The sequence below is a fragment of the Ursus americanus genome, chromosome 15 (assembly GCF_024610735.1).
Source record: "Ursus americanus isolate L20-20 chromosome 15, mUrsAme1.1.p, whole genome shotgun sequence".
Lineage (NCBI taxonomy): Eukaryota > Metazoa > Chordata > Mammalia > Carnivora > Ursidae > Ursus > Ursus americanus.
In genome coordinates, this window is record NC_142141.1 from 49,813,617 (window position 1) to 49,833,765 (window position 20,149).

General features: G+C 35.2%; 1 protein-coding gene across 2 annotated transcripts in view; it reads left to right on the forward strand.

Annotated features, from left to right (window-relative positions):
• CDH18 (cadherin 18) overlaps window positions 1–20,149 on the forward strand; it is a 311,962-nt gene that overhangs the window by 283,955 nt on the left and 7,858 nt on the right. Inside the window, exon 10 of one of the 2 annotated variants that reach the window (XM_045787406.2) lies at window positions 19,096–19,347. In XM_045787406.2, the coding sequence (XP_045643362.1) occupies window positions 19,096–19,347 (252 nt within the window). The remainder of the gene's footprint in view (window positions 1–19,095; window positions 19,348–20,149) is intronic. The other variant, XM_045787408.2, reaches the window with a different exon arrangement.

The following is a 20,149-nucleotide window of genomic DNA, read 5'->3' on the forward strand; positions in this document are numbered from 1 at the left end:
CTGATTTGTATCAACTTTCTTCTTCCCCAAAACTATCTTTGATCACATTTATCTGAATATGTTATTATTTGGGATTTAATACTTGCCTCAGAATCCTGTGAGAGAAACAATGGTGCATACAGTTAGGAGTAACCTTTAATTCCCTCTCTCTACCCTTCAGGTAGACATATTTTCAAACATTATATATAGAACATATATAACATATATATAATATATATTATATATATATAATAATATATATTTCAAACATTATATATATACTCATATATATATAATACATATTATCACTAAATGTCAATTCACTAAAACATTATGTCCATTTTTCCTAAGCTTCTTTAAATTATCATAACAAGAACACCAAATTGTACATGTGGCCATAACAAGGTTTACATGAAAATGCAAATCTGCTTGCTTGTCTCTCTTGTTTTAACTACCCTATGGTCAGCTCTACTTATGGAAATACATATTTGTGCATGTTTGCATATGACGAATTGTATTAATTGATTACTATGCATTTATGTGCATTTGAACATCCAATTCTACAATCCCAAATATATTTAATGTAATTAACTATGTGAAATATGTAAAAAAAAACTCTATCCATATTTCCCATATTTCAGATAATTGCATAATTTGGGGAGCATTCAACTTTCTGCCTTAGTAAATTAAAATCATATCCAGAGACTTATATTTATATTTCAGTTGTTTCTTTTTCCATTCTGATAAGGATTTTATTTTACATTTTTAAGTAACTTTAATTTGATAGTATTATCATGAAAATTTGACCTGGATTTAGAATTGTGTTATATTCAAGTTATTTAACCTATGTAAGTATAATTCCAAAAGTATTTTTAAAAGAAACAAGAGAATTTTACCATTGTTGAGACCCACTCAGTGACTAAAAGTTCTTTACATAAAATTTTTATATCTGGAATTTGTGAATTTAATGAATGGATATATTCAAAAGGGCCTAATTCAATGATTTGATATCACTAGTGGTGGGAGTTCATTTTCAGGAACTCCCCTCAAACATATGCACACTTTTAAAAGGGTTTATGATGCTGATGTATATTTTTTAACGTTTGTTTTAACCATACCTATGAATACTTAAATCAGTTATATTGTGTCAAGTGTGTGAGGCCTATGGACAGTTGTATAGGAATAAAGATGTTTTAGTGTATTTGTAAGACTATTTTTAAAAATATTGGGAATTGATAAAATTATAAATAACACAGGAAAATTTCTTTTGAATAGGTAACAGCAATTTCTAGAAAAGATTTATGTGCACAGCTGAAATCTTATAAGCCAAGCCACCTAAATTTCCAAGCCTCAGTTTTTGCATCCATAAATTATGGTGTAAATACCCCCTTTAGGAATGCCTAGGTGGGTTCAGTCAGTTAAGTGTACGACTCTTGGTTTTGGCTCAGGTCATGATCTCAGGGTTGTGAGATTGAGCCCTACATGGGTCTCCATGCTGGGCATGGAGTCTGCTTGAGGTTCTCTTTCTCCATCTCCCTCTCCTTTTGTCCCTCTCCTTCCTAAAAAAATAAATAAACAAAATAAATAAAATAAAATAGTCACTTTGGAACATGGGAGAATTAATGGTACCATATATAAAGATGGCCTTTTCTCTAAACACAAGGCAGCTACAGATAATAATATGTAAGACAAGATTAAAAATGGAACAGCCATACCAAAATGAATACATTCATACAAGTATATGGACCCTTGTGATGAACATAAACACGAAGCCATGCACAAAATTAAATCTATATTTGGATATGACAGTTTAAAACTGTTAATCCTCAAAGATAAAGAACTTTACACTATCAAAAAGAAAAACCAAAATAATTAAAAAGCAATGATAATTAGATTTTTAAGTGTTTTTTTTTTTTAAGATTTTATTTATTTATTTGGGGGGGTGGAGGGAGAGAGAGTCTTCAGCCGACTCTGTGCTGAGTGTGGAGCCTGACGGTGCTCAATCTCACCGTCCAGATATCATGACCTGAGCCAAAACCAAGAGTCAGTTGTTTTACTGACTTGCCACCCAGGCACCCCAATGACTAGTAAACTAGATTCCTGGTTAAAAGAAAAATAGATGGCAGAAGTTGGTAAAAATCATCTGCTCAAATGCTGGTGAAAAATAATTCACTATTATCAACCTGCTCTAGAGTTAGTTAAAAATAGTAAGCTATCAGGAATCAAGGAGGACTTGTTATTAAAGACTTTTTCCAATGTATAACAATAAGCTTTTTACTTTAAGCTACTGACATTTTGGCAAATATTGTATTAATCTTTGCCTTCAGGATCTCTGCAGAATATAATAAGAAAAAATCGTGTAATTCATGTTTCATTTCATACGTTAAAACTTGAAGAGTAAACACTAAATCAACAGCATAAAAATCTGTATTTTTCATAGCAAGGAACAGTTTTAAGAAAATTAAATAATAAAAGTTATTTTAACAATAGAATAGAAGACCAGAAAGGAGAATATAAGATGCAAAGTGAAAGCACAGAAAATGAAAGAAGAAAGTAGAAATTAGTTCAAACATACCATAGCCATTATCAGATTGAATATCATTTTTAATCAAAGCTATATCATATTTAAATGTATATAAATATATATATCTTTATATCTGCTTAGATGAGCTATGCCAATTTCAAAATTATTGGAAGTTTGATATAAAAAGTTAGAAATATTTAGCCTATTGCTTCAAAAGAAGCAACTATTGCTGGAAAAAGAAAATAAATCCAAAAGTCGGTGTCTTAAAATAAGATGTTTATTTAGGTCACATTTCTAAGAGTGAGCAATTTCGGGTAGGTTCATCTAAGCGATTCTTCTGGTCTCAGGATATCTTAAGTCACTACAACTAATCAGCATTGTACAGAATGTTCTCGAGTCAAAAAGAAAAAAAAGAAAAAGGAGAACAATAATAAGTAGAAACAAAACACAAGATTATCCTTGTTAATAGATGATGAAGTTGTCTATATGAAAATTTAAGAGAATCTACAAAAACACCTTAAGTAATAATGGGATACTTTGCCAATTTTTTGGAATACAAATTAATGCCTCAAAATGGATAGATTTCCTATATTTATAAAAATATGAATAAGTAGTAAATCAAGTACAATTTAAAATGGCAAAAATGAATCAAATACATTAGCCCCAAACCCTTCTAAAATCATTAAAGGAAAAAAAATTCAATGTATAATGTTCAAGTTTATCCTATGTGAAGAGCAATGTTACTGAAAATATAAAACCATGCAAGAAAAATAATATATTTACCAATTTGTGAATCAGAGCAATCAGATTATCATATTAATCTATAAATTAAATATATTTTTAATGATAAACTGGATTTAGTAATCTGTTAATAAAATGCAAATAGCAAAGCATTAAGAAAAGCAAGAATGTATTAAAAAAATGAAGAAGATATATAGTTAGAAGAAAGAGAAGAGGGCATATCCTAACAGATATGAAGACATTATAAAGATGAATGTAGTGAGTGTAAACCCAGACAGTTGGATTTTCTTTTGCTTTTTTTTTTTTTTTTGTAATGCAAGTGCATGACTTAAGCTTCCATTGCCAGCATCAACTTCAAAGAGGCTTCTACTTCAAAGGGGAATTCACTTCAAAGAGGGCTAGCTGGATAAACACATTGCCAGCCATAGGACTAGATAAAGATCCAGGCCTCTTCCCCCTGTCCCCTGAGACTCTTTGTTTTAGAGATCTTAATTGATTTTGATAACTGACCATTTGGGCCTTCTCTCTCTCTCTTTCTCATTCTCCTTGTTTTTTAAATTCTCACTCTTATGTTTTAAATTCATTGATAGAGTGAGCCTCCAAAACCATAGGCCCATCCTTGACCCCAAGAACAGCAGAACTTCAAGCCCCCCCCCCATTCTCTTTCTCTCTACCCTCCACCTTTCTGTGTGGACCCAGGTGTGCCATGTAATTTTCCAGGACATGTAAGTAATAAGCATTTTTCCAAAGTTTCCTGATGGTTATTGCTGAGGAGTATCTTATAATCATAATAAGAATCACCAGCGCAGGTCCAGCCACAACATTGGTTATGGATAGGCTGCGACCAGCACTAAATAATGAAATGCTCCTTAAATAGGGTACGAGTATGGAAATAAAGAGAAGAGGAGAACAAATTGAGGGGATTGAAATAAAATTATTAGATATCTAAATCTATATATAAATGTATGAACTTGATAGAAGACAAAGGTAGCATTTTTAACCATCGTGGAAAGGGTAATTCAAAAAGTACATAGAAACGGACCCACTGTTTCTATATCTAGAGAAACTAAAATTAGAATCTCTCAAATACAGGCACAAATATAAATTATACATATATTAAAGAACTAACTGTACAAGTAAAATATAAAGAATTTTAGAAGAAAATGAAGTGAACAAATTTAATATAATGGGGTAGAAGAGGATTTCATGTAAAAGACACAAATAGCACATTCATAAAACATTAACAAATGTGATAATATTAAAATCATATTTCTGCATCAAATGATTTCTAAACAAATCTTAAAAACAGGTTATAAACTAGGGTAAGATATAGCCATATTTATGAATGAGTAAGGATTAGCATCAGGAATATAGTTACAAAACAAAATAAGCTTTCCCAATAGGAAACAAAATAGTTAAAGGATACAAATAAGTAATTAACAGAAGAGCCATAACAAAAAGGTAAATAAACCCATGACATATGAGCATGTGTTCAAAACTATTAATGAACTTACACATAAACATAAGACAATAACATAAATGGCACATGCATCCCAGTAGTCAAAAATAAAAGCAAACTCTGGGCATGTCAATGGTTCGACAACTAAGTAGTCACTGAAGATGTGTAATAAGAGCCTTCACACCTTGATGTTGAGATTAGACCTTACTTACGTGGTAAGCAGTGAGTTTTGACCCAATTTCATGGATGCCGGCACAAGGCTCCATACTCCTGGGTCAGAGATAAATGCTTCATTTCTCATGGCATGGAAAGCAGTATGAACTTGACGTTTCCTCTGCTTCCTCTAACGCCAAGCTCTTGGAGAGTGATGTGGAGTGGCCCAGCTGCATGGTATGCACGCCGTGGGTTAGTTTCACAGTGGAGGAACCGTAAACTAGGGAATTCCAATATACTACAATGAGCCGCAAGGAAATTGGTTTGGACTTTTCCCCAGAGGTTGTCCTTATATTTATATAATGGGGTGATAAATAAACCTGCCCTCTACTCTGGAGGGAGGCATTCTCGCTATCTTCTAACGCCATCTTCTATGTTCTGAATGAGAGCCCGTGCTGCATGCTATGACATGAGTAATGAAGTCCTTTGTGCCTGACCCAGGAGCCTTGTATCTTCTGGCAGCATCCATAAATCTGTAGCAGACTAACCTGTTAGCACGTGAGTCTGGTAAAATCTCAATCCCTCTTGACACAACATTGGACTAATTCGTACTAAAAACTTTTGTAAAAAAAAACCTATTTATTTATTATAACTTATCATATATGTATACTAAGCTTATTCCAGAAACAGATACCTTAACCGTGTTTAAGCCCGCCATCATATAACGTCACTAATGTCCTCATAGCAAGTCAGATCTCGGAGAACAAATGTCTCTTCGCATGTTCCATCCTATTTACATAAAAATTTCTTTCTTTGGGGCCTATTTTTCAGTATTCCCTCTGACATACACTGTGAGCATATCGGTAGAAAACACCAGCATGCAGCTAATACTCTGCTCAAAGAAACAAAGGGTCCTATCAAAACAAAATATGTCCAAAGAAACTGTAGCCCAAACACTGATTGTTTTCATTGAAAGCAATTTCTTTCCTTTAGTAGAGAGAGAAATCTCTAGTGAAATTAGCTGTCCTTTCTTTATTCCTCTATTTCTTAAACATATTAATCTTAACGAATTTACAATCATTGTCAACTAACTCTCGTACCTCAACAAGATGACAGGTTTCTGTCATTGGGGAGATTGGAGAGACAGTACTGGGACACATGGTTGTGTTTCTTGGTATGTCTAGTAATTTTTTTGTTAGATGTCATGTGTGGTGTATTGATTTGTAGTTTTGTTCAGATCCAATCTCTGCCCCGTTGTTAGGACAGGGCCCTCTAGAACTTCCAACTGGGAGCTTGTTTGTGTACTGGGACCATAGCCCTGGTCCCTAACTTTAACTATTATCTGTTCAATACAAAGAAAGGGCAAAAACAAAACAAAACAAAACAAAACAAAACAAAACAAAACAAAACAAAACAGCTCTTCTGTGTATTCCAGACCTTTTCCACTTAGAGTTTTAGATTTCTGCTCAACTTTCAATTAAACTTCTAATTTAAACTTTCAATCTAATAAATGTCTTTAGGGAAAGCCAGCCATGTGTTTAAGGCTCCTCAATTTCCAATCTGACTGCAGGCCCAGGAGACTTCTACACGTTCTAGTTTCTCTGTCCCCAGGTTGGAATTCCATCCTCCCGTTAGTTTCTAGTACAAGCAAATGCATTGCAATCAGCAGCCCCCTGTTCACGTGCTTCCCCTCTCTGGAATCTTGCCCCATCCCGTTATCTGATTCAGCAGTTCCTGTATGCCCTTAAACAGACATTTTCTTGGAATGTTCAGGCTTTTCTCTTTGTTATCACTAAGAGTATTGGTCAGTCAAAAACTATTTTACCTAGACCCCCATTTGATAAAACAAGAATTGTTTGGCAACAGTTTTGTTAAATAGTTGGGATATGAACTGGGCTCAGAAGAAAGGATGCTGTTGAGTAATAACTTAATTATCATAGAGATGCTGGCTCCTTGGATGTTCACTGATAAGCTGCAGAAATTCATTCCTTAATATTTAATTAAAATTGGTTCAGAACACCATCCTATATACTGAACAAAACCAAGATCCTTTGCAAAATTTCTGATAGTTGGATTGGGTAACAACATTGTCACTCTGTGCCCGGTACCACCTTAGCTGATTTTTTTATATTTCTCTGGCTTTTGTTTGTCCTGTTACTCCCCAATGTCTGCTGCAGTCCTTCTCCCAAAGTACCATGTGCTCAATGCACACACTAGTACCAAAAGTATGGGTGAACAGAGTACAATGAAAAAACAGCCCAGCTTAGCAGGTATCTGAAAGGAATAATAGATGAAAGAAATTGTAGCATAAAAATAGATTGCAGACTCATTCTTCTAAATCTGTAGGGTAACTATGTGCAGCTAAATAAACTGGGCCTGGGGATAGATCCAGAAAGTCATCCCCAAAGCAGTGTGGTGTTGAGATTCACAAGAAGATATTTAAATGCTGACCCAAATCCACTCACTCCCCCTTACGATGTTGGAGAAATCACTGGGAATCCAAGCTCAAAGAACTTCCCTAAGTGGAAGATCAGAGGGCATTGCAAAGGTTGAGTAGATTGAAAGACAGAAGCAGTTAGTATATATTAGGATGAACTTACTATTAGAAAGAGAAAGCCATACTGAAATATCTAGAAAAGACTTTCTGAGTGGACATATGAAAACATGGCCAATTTAAAATTTCTGGTGAAATGAGAAAACTCAAACGGACACTGCTGAAAACCGAATTAGTAATCAAAGCAATGGAAGCAGAAGCAACACTGACCAAGAGACCAGTGCTTTCCCCACACTCTCTTAAGGGGGTTGAGAGGTAGGGTCCATGTCCTTAGGCACCTCCTGCTCTTTTGAGGCCCTTGGCATTTTGCTGCCTCTCCTGGTTTCTATTATCTACCAAGCTTCCGTCTCTTCCCTCTTTTCATCAAAGTCTGGGAAACCCTGACTCCATCCGTACACTGAATCATAACTGGAAAAAGTGAACGCCCTTAAGAGCAAATTGGCCAGCACTTCAGCCACCAATACTCAGTGCCTAAGAGTCATCAGCCAGAGCAGATCCATTTTTTTTTTTTAATAACAGATGGTTATACGATAATGGGCATCTCCCTAATCATAGCACTTGTCACACTGTGGGCTCTCTCCCCATTTAGACTGTAAGATCCAGCAATACAAGGACTTTTGTCTGATTTATTTACCTGCCGTATTCCTAACTCCTACCATGATGTCTGACACAGAGGAAAGTTTAAGTAAATATCTGTTAAAAAAAATAAGGGGGAAAGCAGCAAAAAAAAAAAAAAAAAAAAAAAGAATGTTTTAGAGGTAGATTCTGGAAATAGGTTGCCTCTATTTGAAACTTAGGTTCTCTGCTGATTATATGTGAGACCACTGCCAAGTCCCTATTATCAGTGTTATCTTCGTTTCCTCTTTCGTAAAATGGAGATATGGCGATGATTACTACTATTTCATGCTTCTGAAGAGAGATCAAAATATAAAGAATTTGAAATCACATATGAAGGGCTACAAGTTATAAAAAGCACATTGAAGGTAACTAAAATATAAATACATAGATGGAAACATAATATGAAATATCCAAATAAATTACTCTAAGTAAAGAAATATTTAAGATTGATAGAATATATATATACACACACATATATATAATCCCAGAGAAAGTCCCTAACTTGACAGATAAGAAAATAATTTTACCAATTTCCAGACAATGAATTTAAATTGTAAAGAGAATAAATGGTCCTTAAGTACTCATTTGCAAAATTACAAACTAGTAGTCAATGGGTCTTCAGTTAGTGACATTTGAAAAAAAGAACTACAATGAAATAATCCTCTTCCTATTAAGATATCACTCATATGACAATTAGGGAAGAGTATTTTAAAATGCTGAATGCCTCAGAAATTCTAAAAGCTCTCAATTATAATAAAATTTCATGGATAAAATATTTGGAGCTACAGCAGCCAAATGAAAATAAGATAAGATTAAATGTCTGAAAAGGTAAAGACAAAGTATAAAATGAACAATATATAATTACACATCAAACAGAAATAATGATTTAAGTGTAGAGTTTAATCACATGTATGAGCAATAATGATAATATAGAAAACATGCTTCTTAAGAAATGTCTGTGAAATGGACTTTGGATATTTTCAATAAGAATATACTTATTTATTGTATTTAATTTAAAAATGAAGCAAAGCACCTGAAATACACACACACACACACACACACACACACACACACACACACACAGAGCTTTATTTCATTGCCTGACATTTACACTGGCTTCCAGCATTCTATAGAAGATTCATAGTATGTCACTATTCATCACCATTCTTACTCTCTCTTCTTAGAACGAATGTGTTTTGTTTTGTTTTCTCTAAAAGGAATTCTGTAGTCAGCTCTTAGATTAACATTGGTTTTCTCCTACCACTTAATCTGTAAGGTGGCATGCACTGTCTCCGGTGTATAAGGCAGTGAGTGGTCTAAGCTGTCCAGAATGTTAGGCGTTAAAACACAAAGCTCCTGCTTTCAGGGAACTTGCCATCTAGTTGGGGAAACCAGGATGTTATGAAATGTTACTTGCGACTGAAGGCAATGAAACTTGAGTTACTTTAAATACACTAAAAGTTGTATTGTTCAAAAGACGTGGAACATGTTTTGACTTTAAAGGATAGGATCCGTTCTGCTATGTAGAGTGAATCTAAGAATACTTTTCAATTAGATGGGGAGTTGAGACAGCATAGAGATGAAAAAATGCAACATCAGTTAGAAGAATCTAGCCAGAGAGATGTGGCAAAGCAGAGACCCAGGCATCGTATTCACTGTTGAGAAGATAATCAGTATTAAGCACTGTGCTATATCCTATGTTTAAAAAAAAAAAAAAAAAAGGATATTCTGCCATTAATCCTTTAGTAGCTGGAGTACCAAACCGTGGGTGGATAGAAAACTTTGTACTTAACCAAAATCTTCATTATTTATCTGGAAAATTAGGACCCTTACCTATTCAATACTAAAGACTTCAATTTGGAGAATAACCAAATGAAGGATTTCTACTTTTTCTTTTTACAACACATACAGTAAAATATATATTGTTTGTTTAATAATGACCTTATTTATCATAGCTAACATGTATTAACTATAATAGCACAGTTTTATTTAAAATAAAAAAAGAGTTCAGAAGATAATTTTTATGTCACATCAGTTTAAAATTACATTACTTTAAACAACAAAAAAAAGCATGAAATGCTTCCTGATTAAAATGAAATTTTTCCCATGACCACCTAATCTTCGTTTGTTTGTTTTTTTCCAAAGATTTATTTGTTTATTTTAAAGAGACAGTGCAGGGACTGAGGGAGGGACAGAGGGAAAGGGAGAGAGAGAATCTCAAGTAGACTCCCCACCAACCACAGAGCCCCACACAAGTCTTGATCTCATGACCCTGAGATCATAACCTGAGCCCAAATCAAGAGTCAGACACTTAATGGACTGAGCGCCCCAGGTGCCCCCAACCACTTAATCTTTAAATTGTAGTAGGTAAACTTCGTTTTAGCCTCAAAAACTCCATTGTTTAATTCCAACTTCTTAATCAAATATCTATAGCCAATGAACTGCAGCCATGATGTCACGAAGTCCAGGAGTATAAGCTTATACCAGGGTTATGTGCACACAATAACTTTGTTCATTCATTTTGTAATATAAAAGTATAATCTAATCCCCCAATATAAAATAATCGTTAGTCTACCAGGTAAATCTGTGCTGCTTCATGGTATTTATGCTGCCTCTTGAGGGACTAGGTTTTATTTGATGCAAGGAGATTTGCCAGCCTAATTCCTAGGCTTAATTCTAATTGTCAAGTGCATTTGTAAATCTTACAGATTTTACTAGGGGAAGAGATCATTTGTAACTATATGCACACTCGTATCTGTTTGTTTGCAGGGCTCTAAATCACATTTGATATGCCTTTCAAATTTGAAAATGTTTATCATAATTTTGTTGATGATTTGCTTTCAAGAACATATATACTACTCATATTTGTCTCTCAGTTCTCTTCTTCAGATATGTGTTTTCCACTTTCGTAGATACTCCCATTGTTTAAAAATGAATGACTCCAAATACCACATTTTTAAATGAATGAGCTGCACTGAAGATTACCATTTTATTTTATTTATTTATTTTTTTAATTATTTATTTATTCGACAGAGATAGAGACAGCCAGTGAGAGAGGGAACACAAGCAGAGGGAGTGGGAGAGGAAGAAGCAGGCTCATAGCGGAGGAGCCTGATGTGGGGCTTGATCCCATAACGCTGGGATCACACCCTGAGCCGAAGGCAGACGCTTAACCATTGTGCCACCCAGGCGCCCCTGAAGATTACCATTTTAATCATACTAAACAAAAGAATCTGTAGACTATCATCATATTCACCTTGCTGCAGCATTTTGAAGATTTTTTTCTTTCTTTTTATTACCTTGTATTGTTTCTTTGCAATATCCATTTATACTTCTAAAAATGACAGTCATATTATTTATAAGTTGTTTCATGATTTTTAGCAAAATATTTAAAAGGCAATCCTGGAAAATAGTGTTTTTCCTTATGGCTATTTGGGTTTGGTGAAAGGATATCTAACTTTACATTGAGTTTAAGATAAGGACTATTTTCAAATTTGACTATGTTAAAAAGTTGTTAAAAAGGTGTCTTTTGGGGGAGCCTGGGTGGCACAGTCAGTTAAGTGTCTGCCTTCAGCTCAGGTCATGATCTCAGGGTCCTAGGATGGAGCCCCAGCCTCAGGCTCCTTAGTCAGGAGGGAGTCCGCTTCTCCCTCTCCCTCTGCCCCTCCGCCTGCTGGTTCTCTCTCGCTCTTTCTCTTTCTCTCAAATGGATGAATAAAAGCTTTAAAAAAAAAAACGTCTTATCTGTTAAAAAAAAAAAAAAGCTGTCTTTTGTAGGCCTTTTCTTTCAGATGTCACAGTCCATTGGTAGTGAAATGCAGTTATTTAGTTGGATACATACTGGGAACCACCCGAGATTTCATGTATATTTTCTCCTTCTTTGGCATTATCAGTTTTGTAGTAGTCAATATTCCCAGTTTATTTTTGTCCTCCAAATGAGAACTCACAGCTGGTGGTGTAATGTGCTTAATTCCTCTACAGAGTATAACCATTTAAAATTCTGTTTTTATCCATAGGGCTTCAAGAGACCATTTAGCAGTCTCTCCCTTCCTAAATAAAATAACACACACATAGTCTGAGCTAAAAGTATAGTACGAACGATGACTCAAACATCCTACAGTGGATCTGTGGCAGCTTCCCTCGCTCAGACTTGCTCAGACTTACCTGCGGCCCGGCGAGGCCGAGACTCGCTGTTTCGGTGCTTTGAGACATCTCCTTTCCCTCCCAGTCAACAACTCTCAGTGCTCCTTACTAACACGAGTGCTGTCACACCTGATCGAATCACACTGTCCTTTAAGAGAAGGTAGAGACTCAAAATGTGACTTGTGAGAAAGCAAACAGGTCACATACCATCTTGACCCTAAAACGGGGAAGCGTGACTTGCAAATATAATGACTTGTTTTAGTGGCCCTTTTGCTCTAGATAGGAAAATATTCTTTTCTTCTTAGTTATTTTAATCTCTGTTGATTTTTTTTTATTTCTATATATTTTTCCTTAATGTATTTGTCCGACTCTACCGCCTTTCCCCTTTTTATATTCCTACTCACGGTGACAACAAAAGGACAGAAAACGCATATTCTTTGAGCAAAAACATAAAAGGAGAAAAAATAAAAATATGACTAGCTGTACCGTTCCAGGCCTCTTCGGTTTGGTTTCTGGGAAATTGTAGCTTATTCTCTGCCTTACTGGTTGGAAGGACGTAATGACTCCTGTAGGACTTGTACTCCACCCTCTGCCCTGAGGCAGGGGAAACATTCATGACTTCATAAATAGGATTATGTGTTTGCTTTTTAAAGCTAAGGATTTATCCTTACGATTTCCTTCAGTGCTTATAAATTTAGTTACTCCAAACATAGCATCTTCTACTTTGATTCACCCATTCCCTACTAAGAATACTAGCAGTTGTTAAAGGTATGTGATCAATAATGGGTAAAGGGGGGGTGCCTGGGTGGCACAGCGGTTGAGCGTCTGCCTTCGGCTCAGGGCGTGATCCTGGCGTTATGGGATCGAGCCCCACATCAGGCTCCTCTGCTATGAGCCTGCTTCTTCCTCTCCCACTCCCCCTGCTTGTGTTCCCTCTCTCACTGTCTGTCTCTATCTCTGTCGAATAAATAAATAAAATCTTTAAAAAAAAAATAATGGGTAAAGGGTTTCTCTTATAGTTCATACACTTTTTTTTTCTTTTTTTTTTGTAAACTACTCTTATGTCTACCTCTACAAGTATTATATTATTGTGGTATGGTCATGAATATTTTGAATTTTGGGTTGAATTTCTATTTTAAAAGCTTCTTTTTTTTGTCTTTATCACCTTCTCCACAGTTATTAACACTTATGCAAATTCATGTGTTATTCATGAGCAGATTTGCTGATATTCTTCAAGATTCATATTTTTGCTTCAGATGTATTTATGTTCTTTTTTAAGTCTCTAATACATAGTCTTGTATATACAGACATAATGAATGGCAAAGACAAATTGAGCAGTTTCAAACGTGGTTTTAAAATGCTGATAATAGATGGTAGCTTCTTTTGGGGAAAGATGTTTTCCTGCTGTGAGTGGAAGATGTGGGCTCAAAAGAAAATGGCAAAAGAAACTCAGAATAGCTACTGCCTAGCATCTGATAAAGAATGGATATTAATAGGGGCGCCTGGGTGGCACAGCGGTTAAGCATCTGCCTTCAGCTCAGGGCGTGATCCCGGCGATCTGGGATCGAGCCCCACATCAGGCTCTTCCGCTATGAGCCTGCTTCTTCCTCTCCCACTCCCCCTGCTTGTGTTCCCTCTCTCTCTGGCTGTCTCTATCTCTGTCGAATAAATAAATAAAATCTTTTTTAAAAAAAAGAATGGATATTAATAGATTGATTACTAATCTCCTTTGAGAGCATAGTCTAAGTTTCTCTACACACTTGGTGGAGCCAGTTGAGATGGTTATAATTATTTTACTAACATATTTTCTTTTTAATGAATCTGAAAGCAGAAACCTTAGACATTGGATGGTTGTGTTTATCTGAGATTTAAAGATTATCAAGAAGGAGTGTGGCAGATGGTCAAAGGGATGACATTCCAGGGTGCAAACTAAGAACATAATGACATATTGGATCATACACTTGTGCTTGGCAGAAATGCAAGTGAGGCCAGGAGGATGTTTACAAACTTAAATGAACAGGCAGAGCAGGAGTCTGAAAATTGATATTAGGGCAATTCGAAGCTAAAAGAAGGGGAAGCCAGGAAGCAGGAGAGAAGGAATGCATGTTTAGTACAGAGCATGAGGAGATAATGCTGCTTAAGTGTTGCAGGATATATAAATTCATTTTCGTTTTAATGTCTTAATACATGTCAACATAATAAGGAGACTGTAACAGAAGACAAGCTCCTGCTGAGTGTAGTTCAAATCATTATTTATCAAGTACCTATTATGTGAAAGGAGCTTTACAGAAAAGCAAAAGAGCATTGTTTCATGCATGGGCTCCGATCATAGTTAAATGATGAGTGGATCTTATTGCTGCTGGAAGACCAGAAAATAAATGAGAACAATATGAAGCCACGCATATTTATCTGTCTGGTGAAATTAAGTTTCGCTTTCACTTCAGACAGATTAAAAAAAAAAAAAGTTTAGTTCAATTAGAGATCCACATCTGGGGATCTCAAACACTTCTGTTGTTCTGATGGATTCAGAAATATTATTTTAATAGTCTGATGGCTATGCTTGAGTTAAAGCATATTTATACCTGCATTATCAAAGAATTCTATGAAATGGCAGGGAGCATTTAGGTGTCTAATAATTTAAGTGTTTTGAAGAACACATAGTTTTAATACTTAACAAGATATAAGGCAAATATTGGACTTTAATATATGATCTGTTTTTGCCCCAGAGAGTATTTAAAAAGCATCCCTATTTTTAACTTCAATTGTTTTACAGTTTACACAAGTAGCACAGAGATTAGAATCTTTCAGTGTCTCTCAAAATATTAAACAAAAAGGGGCACCTGGGTGACTCAGTCAGTTGAGTGTGTGACTCGTGATTTCGGCTCAAGTCATGTTCTCAGGGTTGTGGGAGCAAGCCCCACATCAGGCTCCACACTCAGCATGGAGTCTGCTGGAGATTCTTTCTTCCAATCCCTTTACCCCTCTCCTTGCTCTCTCTCTCTCTAAATAAATAAATAATCTTTAAAAAAAATGTTAAAGAAAATAGGACACGTAATAGTAGTTTCAGAAAATTATGTCTGAATTCCAGAACTAATATGCAACTTGCATTGTACTATCATATTTGTAGCCTTCTGTCCCTGTAGAAACATAGAGGTTGCAAGTGTACCTATCTATTCAACAATATATTTTATTGTAAAAGCTTATTATGAATTATCAATCAGTTATAAAGTCCCTGGAGTTCTTAGAGCTCCAAAATGAATTTTATTCTTACGATCGCTTTTCAAAGGACTCCAAATCTCACTTCTTTCACTATTTTTAAAGTGTGTACATGAGTCAGAACTTATATATGCACAGCTGTCTCCTTACCTCCTCCTGTATGTGCCCGTATCCTTTCAAGAAAAAGAAATAGAATATATATCAAAATAAAGAATGCTTTGTCATCTGTTTTGAAAGATTAAACCACATTCAAGGATATTTCCAAATTACACTGAGATATAGTTGCTGGGAATATCAGGAATATATTGATTATATTCAGAAAGACATGAATTACTAAGAGAGTTTCCCAGTTTTTCTGGCCATTTTGAGACCTTTTGGTCACCTGAATCCATATGGGGCATGCAGAATTTTCACACTATTGCTTCAAAGACTCTTCATGTGACATATTTTTCTAATTTGTTTCTCAACCCAAAGTCCTCTAAAACACCCATTGGGGTAAAATAGCACTTTTAAGCTAGTAGACTCAAAAGTATGCAGTGTTCCAGTGCAGTCTTCTCAATAAAGAGATGTGTAGATATGCCATACCTTTACTGAATTATTCCAAGACTGTTTTAGTTTGTTTTTTGTTTTTGTTTTTGACCTCCCTATGTCCTCATTCCTGCTTTCAGAGATGTATATTGCAAAATAATCACTGTTAGTCAGGATCTCTCCTATATGATATTTTTACCATCTAATATGCATCTTTGTTTCACATTGTTTTAGTTTAAGGTCTTTGGGCTAGCTGTTCAGTGTCTTTTTGAATCCTAACCAAATATATTTGCTTGGCTTCCAAGATTTTCTATGAGCTTCTGTCGTCATCCAAACTATTGAGAATTAGAATTAAGAACCAAACTTGGGTACACATTATTAGAGACTGTCCTTTATTTGCATTGATAATTAGCGCTTTTCATTCACAGATGTTCCATCCTACTATAGTTGCCCTTTATTCAGCTCATATTAATTTTTTATCCACTTGGAAGTCAAAATTTTCTATAATACTTGGTTTATACTGTTTTAATTATACTTCAAGTTTAGAGATTTGTTGTTGCTCTTGACACGTAATTTTGCAGTTTCAACAAGACAAATTTTGTTCACTGTAGATAAGTATAAAAATAAATAAGATATGTATGTATATGTATGCATATATATCTTCTTACCTCTTTCATTTTCGTTCAAAGTTTTCTTGTTCAAGTTCAGTGAGCCTTCAGTGAAGTACATTTTTGCTGTTCCGGTTAGATACAAAATATCCCTTTCCAGAAGCTCATTATTCTGCTCTGCTAAATCTCTCTAGGTAGGAAGCTCTTTGCTTCCTGAATCCTCTTTTCTTTTCAAAAGTCAGAACTTCAACTGGAAAACAAAACAGAAAGAATGTTTTTATGTCTCTGTGTCTGAGAGCTTTCTATTTAAGAACTTAAGGTGCACTAGAAACATTTTCTGGCTTTCTCCTTGTTTCTGACTATGTTTCTGATTGCACTTCCAATAATTATTCTGAAAGAGAGTATGCTTCCAGATTAAGAATGTAAAGTGAGCATTAGGTCAGAGCCATAAAAGGGAGTCCACACCTACCATTGCGTGTTAGGTCATTCTACACATTATTAATCATGTTTATTGAAATCAAGGACCAGTGCCTTATATCTCTTCTTCAGAGGCCAGCAGTGAGGTTCTCAAACGTGTTTGTGCCTGTGAGCACTTAGTTCGTACCTTTGCCTTAAGACTAGAGGGTTGTACATATAGGGAAGTTTATATTAATCATGATGCAACATCCTACAGCCAAGAGATGTGCTTCCTCAAAGCTCAGGTTTCTGGGAGAGTGCTTGTGACTGTTGTAGTTATACAATAGACATGATGTAATTTCTGCATTTTTTCTTTCTCTGTTCTCAACTTGTTTCAGAATAGACAATTAACACATTACTTTTCTTTTTTTCCTTTTCTACTGGGTAAGAAAACCTTTTGTAATTATTCATTAGGTTATTTATGCTTTATAACAAACCTTCAATTTTATGTATATGTATACATATATAATCTTATGTGTATGTGTGTATGTGATTATAAATACATATATATGATTCATGTGTTTTATTACCTGTATTCCATTGAATATTTGAAAAATTTATTATCTTTCTATTGCATTAATTTGGCCATGTAAAATCAAGAAAGCATAGCTGTAGGGTATTGTATCATGACTATCGAAAACATACTTAAATGTAACAGAATTCCAATTTTCAGAATAAAAAAATTGATGAGATAAAAGAGTTCCTAAATATAATTATTTAATGATTCACTTACTTTTTAGTGGAAAGTAATTAATTAACTCATAGGTGTAGTTGCAGGTTAGGTTCTCTGGAAGCAAACTCTGACCTGGGTTTAGAGGGCAGGTTGTTTATAGGAGTGTGCCCTTGAGATCAACATCTGTGGGGCAGTGGGAGGAGGAAGGTTGAACAGAGTGAGAAATTGAGCTGTTATGCAAATTTAATGCCTCACAGCTGACCCAAGAGTAAAGTTCTGGAACTAAACCTGCTGTTCACTATGTCTACATTCAGTAGAAATGGCTCCACCCATGTAACCTTGGAGCAATGAGTCATTGACGAAGTGCTGCTCCAGAGGGACACAACATAGGGCCAGGTGATAATCTACAGCTAGGGCAGCTAGTTATTCCATGCAGGGAATCTGCACAGCACCTCTAAGTGTACACCAGAAGGGACTTTTGGCCAACAGACTTGCTGGAATGTGGACTAACAATACTAAGATAACCATATACTACGTGTACTTTGAGAACACCAATATAATTAGAGATAAATGGGTAAAAAGGCAGTATGACATTGTGGTTTTGAGCAGGGTTCTAGAATGTATTGAGGTTGTATCCTGATGATTCACTAGCTCTATGACTTCGGGCAATTTATCCTCTGGGTCTCAGGGTTTTTTTTTTAATTATTATTATAGTAAAAATGATTTTTCCTAAAAACTTAGAAATTTAATGTCTTCTTCCTTATAGGGTTGTGTGGATTGATCAACATCTATAATCCACAGATTGACCATGCAAGCATTTAATGTAATATATAGCATTTTAAAACAACCTAAAAAAATAGAATTAACTATTTTATTCATCATTAACTTTCCATGATGCGCCTACTATAACAAGAGTGCTTCAAATTACAATTAAGTCTGAAAAAGTTTATCAATTTATCTGGTCTTTCCATAATTTATCATCTATACCAGTGGCCCCCTTTTCTGTGCATTAACCTCACCTGAATAGTTTGCTAATAATACAGATGTGTGTTCCTATTGCTTACCTTGAGTCACTAGGTTTGGGGTGGGGACCACTGTCTCATGTCAAAGTTTAGGACCCTTTGGATGAAGCCATCTGTAGTCTTTTAAATCTTTTTGCTATTATGTCCATGTCCAGAATGTTGACTGCTTCTTCGCTCCTCTGTCTTCCACTCCTCCCCTTCTCTTTTAGTTTGGGCTCAATTAATTTTTCCAAGTCAGTATCTCAGCTTAAGAACATGTATTTGTCACTCTTTAATGATCGCCCCTTTATGTTCCTGTGTCCATTTCAAAAACTAAAATTAAAAAAAAAATCACGCATACCCATTTTATCCATTAAAAGAAATGTGAATCTTGAATGGAGGCTTTACTAAGTACGTTTTGTTTTGCTTATGTCTGTCATAGATAACACAGCCAGCATTCTGACAAGGCGGAGGAGATTTAGTCGAACTATTCAGGATGTGTATTATCTCCCCATTATGATCTCTGATGGTGGAATCCCCTCTCTCAGCAGCAGCAGCACCCTCACCGTCAGGGTTTGTGCATGTGAGAGAGATGGGCGCGTGCGGACCTGCCATGCGGAAGCGTTCCTGTCCTCGGCTGGTTTGAGTACAGGGGCCTTAATCGCTATTCTGCTGTGTGTTGTCATTCTCCTAGGTAAGTCATCCTGCCTCCTAATGTGGTCTGATGGTGTTTCCAATTGTACCCTACGATGGCCCGCCGTGCATTAGAAAAGAGAGAAAGACAGTTGATTTGACAGGACACAATTAGGAACACAAAATTTGGACCACAAAATATAGCTGTGCAGACTTCCTTTTAATTAGCTTTCTCGATACCATAGCTGCTCTAGAAATAATTTGATTCAAATGTGATGAAAGAGTTGAAATATCAGAAGAAAGGATAGACTATGAGAGAAATCTGTTGGGAAAGGATCCATTAAAAAAAATTCATATTAAAAATTCCAAATACCATATTAAAAGGGCTCTTATAATTTATTTCAAAGAACATAGTGATAGCATTCCAAAATGAATGTAAACACCATATAAAAAATAGATTTCTTGTAGAAATTTCTATTAGTCGAAAATATTATATAATCATCAGTGTTAGCTGAATTTTAAAGTACTAAGTCTAAATAATTTTGGCCTTAGAGATGTTAAACTTTATTAACTTTAATAGGATTTTTTTATTAGATTTCCATATTTCATTTTAATAAAAAATAAGGCACTCTCTCTAGTCATATGTTATCATTTTCATAGTCTAAGTTATTGTAACCATATTTGAAGCTATTACTATAAACTCTTTAAAACTGCTATTTCAACGAGACCACAAATCCAGATTTTTCTATAACAAGAGAAGTAGATGTAAGGAATCTTTCTGTCAGTGTTCAAAGTGGGTACATACTTATTTATCTAGCATGTTCTCTCCCTCCTTCCTTTCTCTTAACAACCTTCTCTTTTGC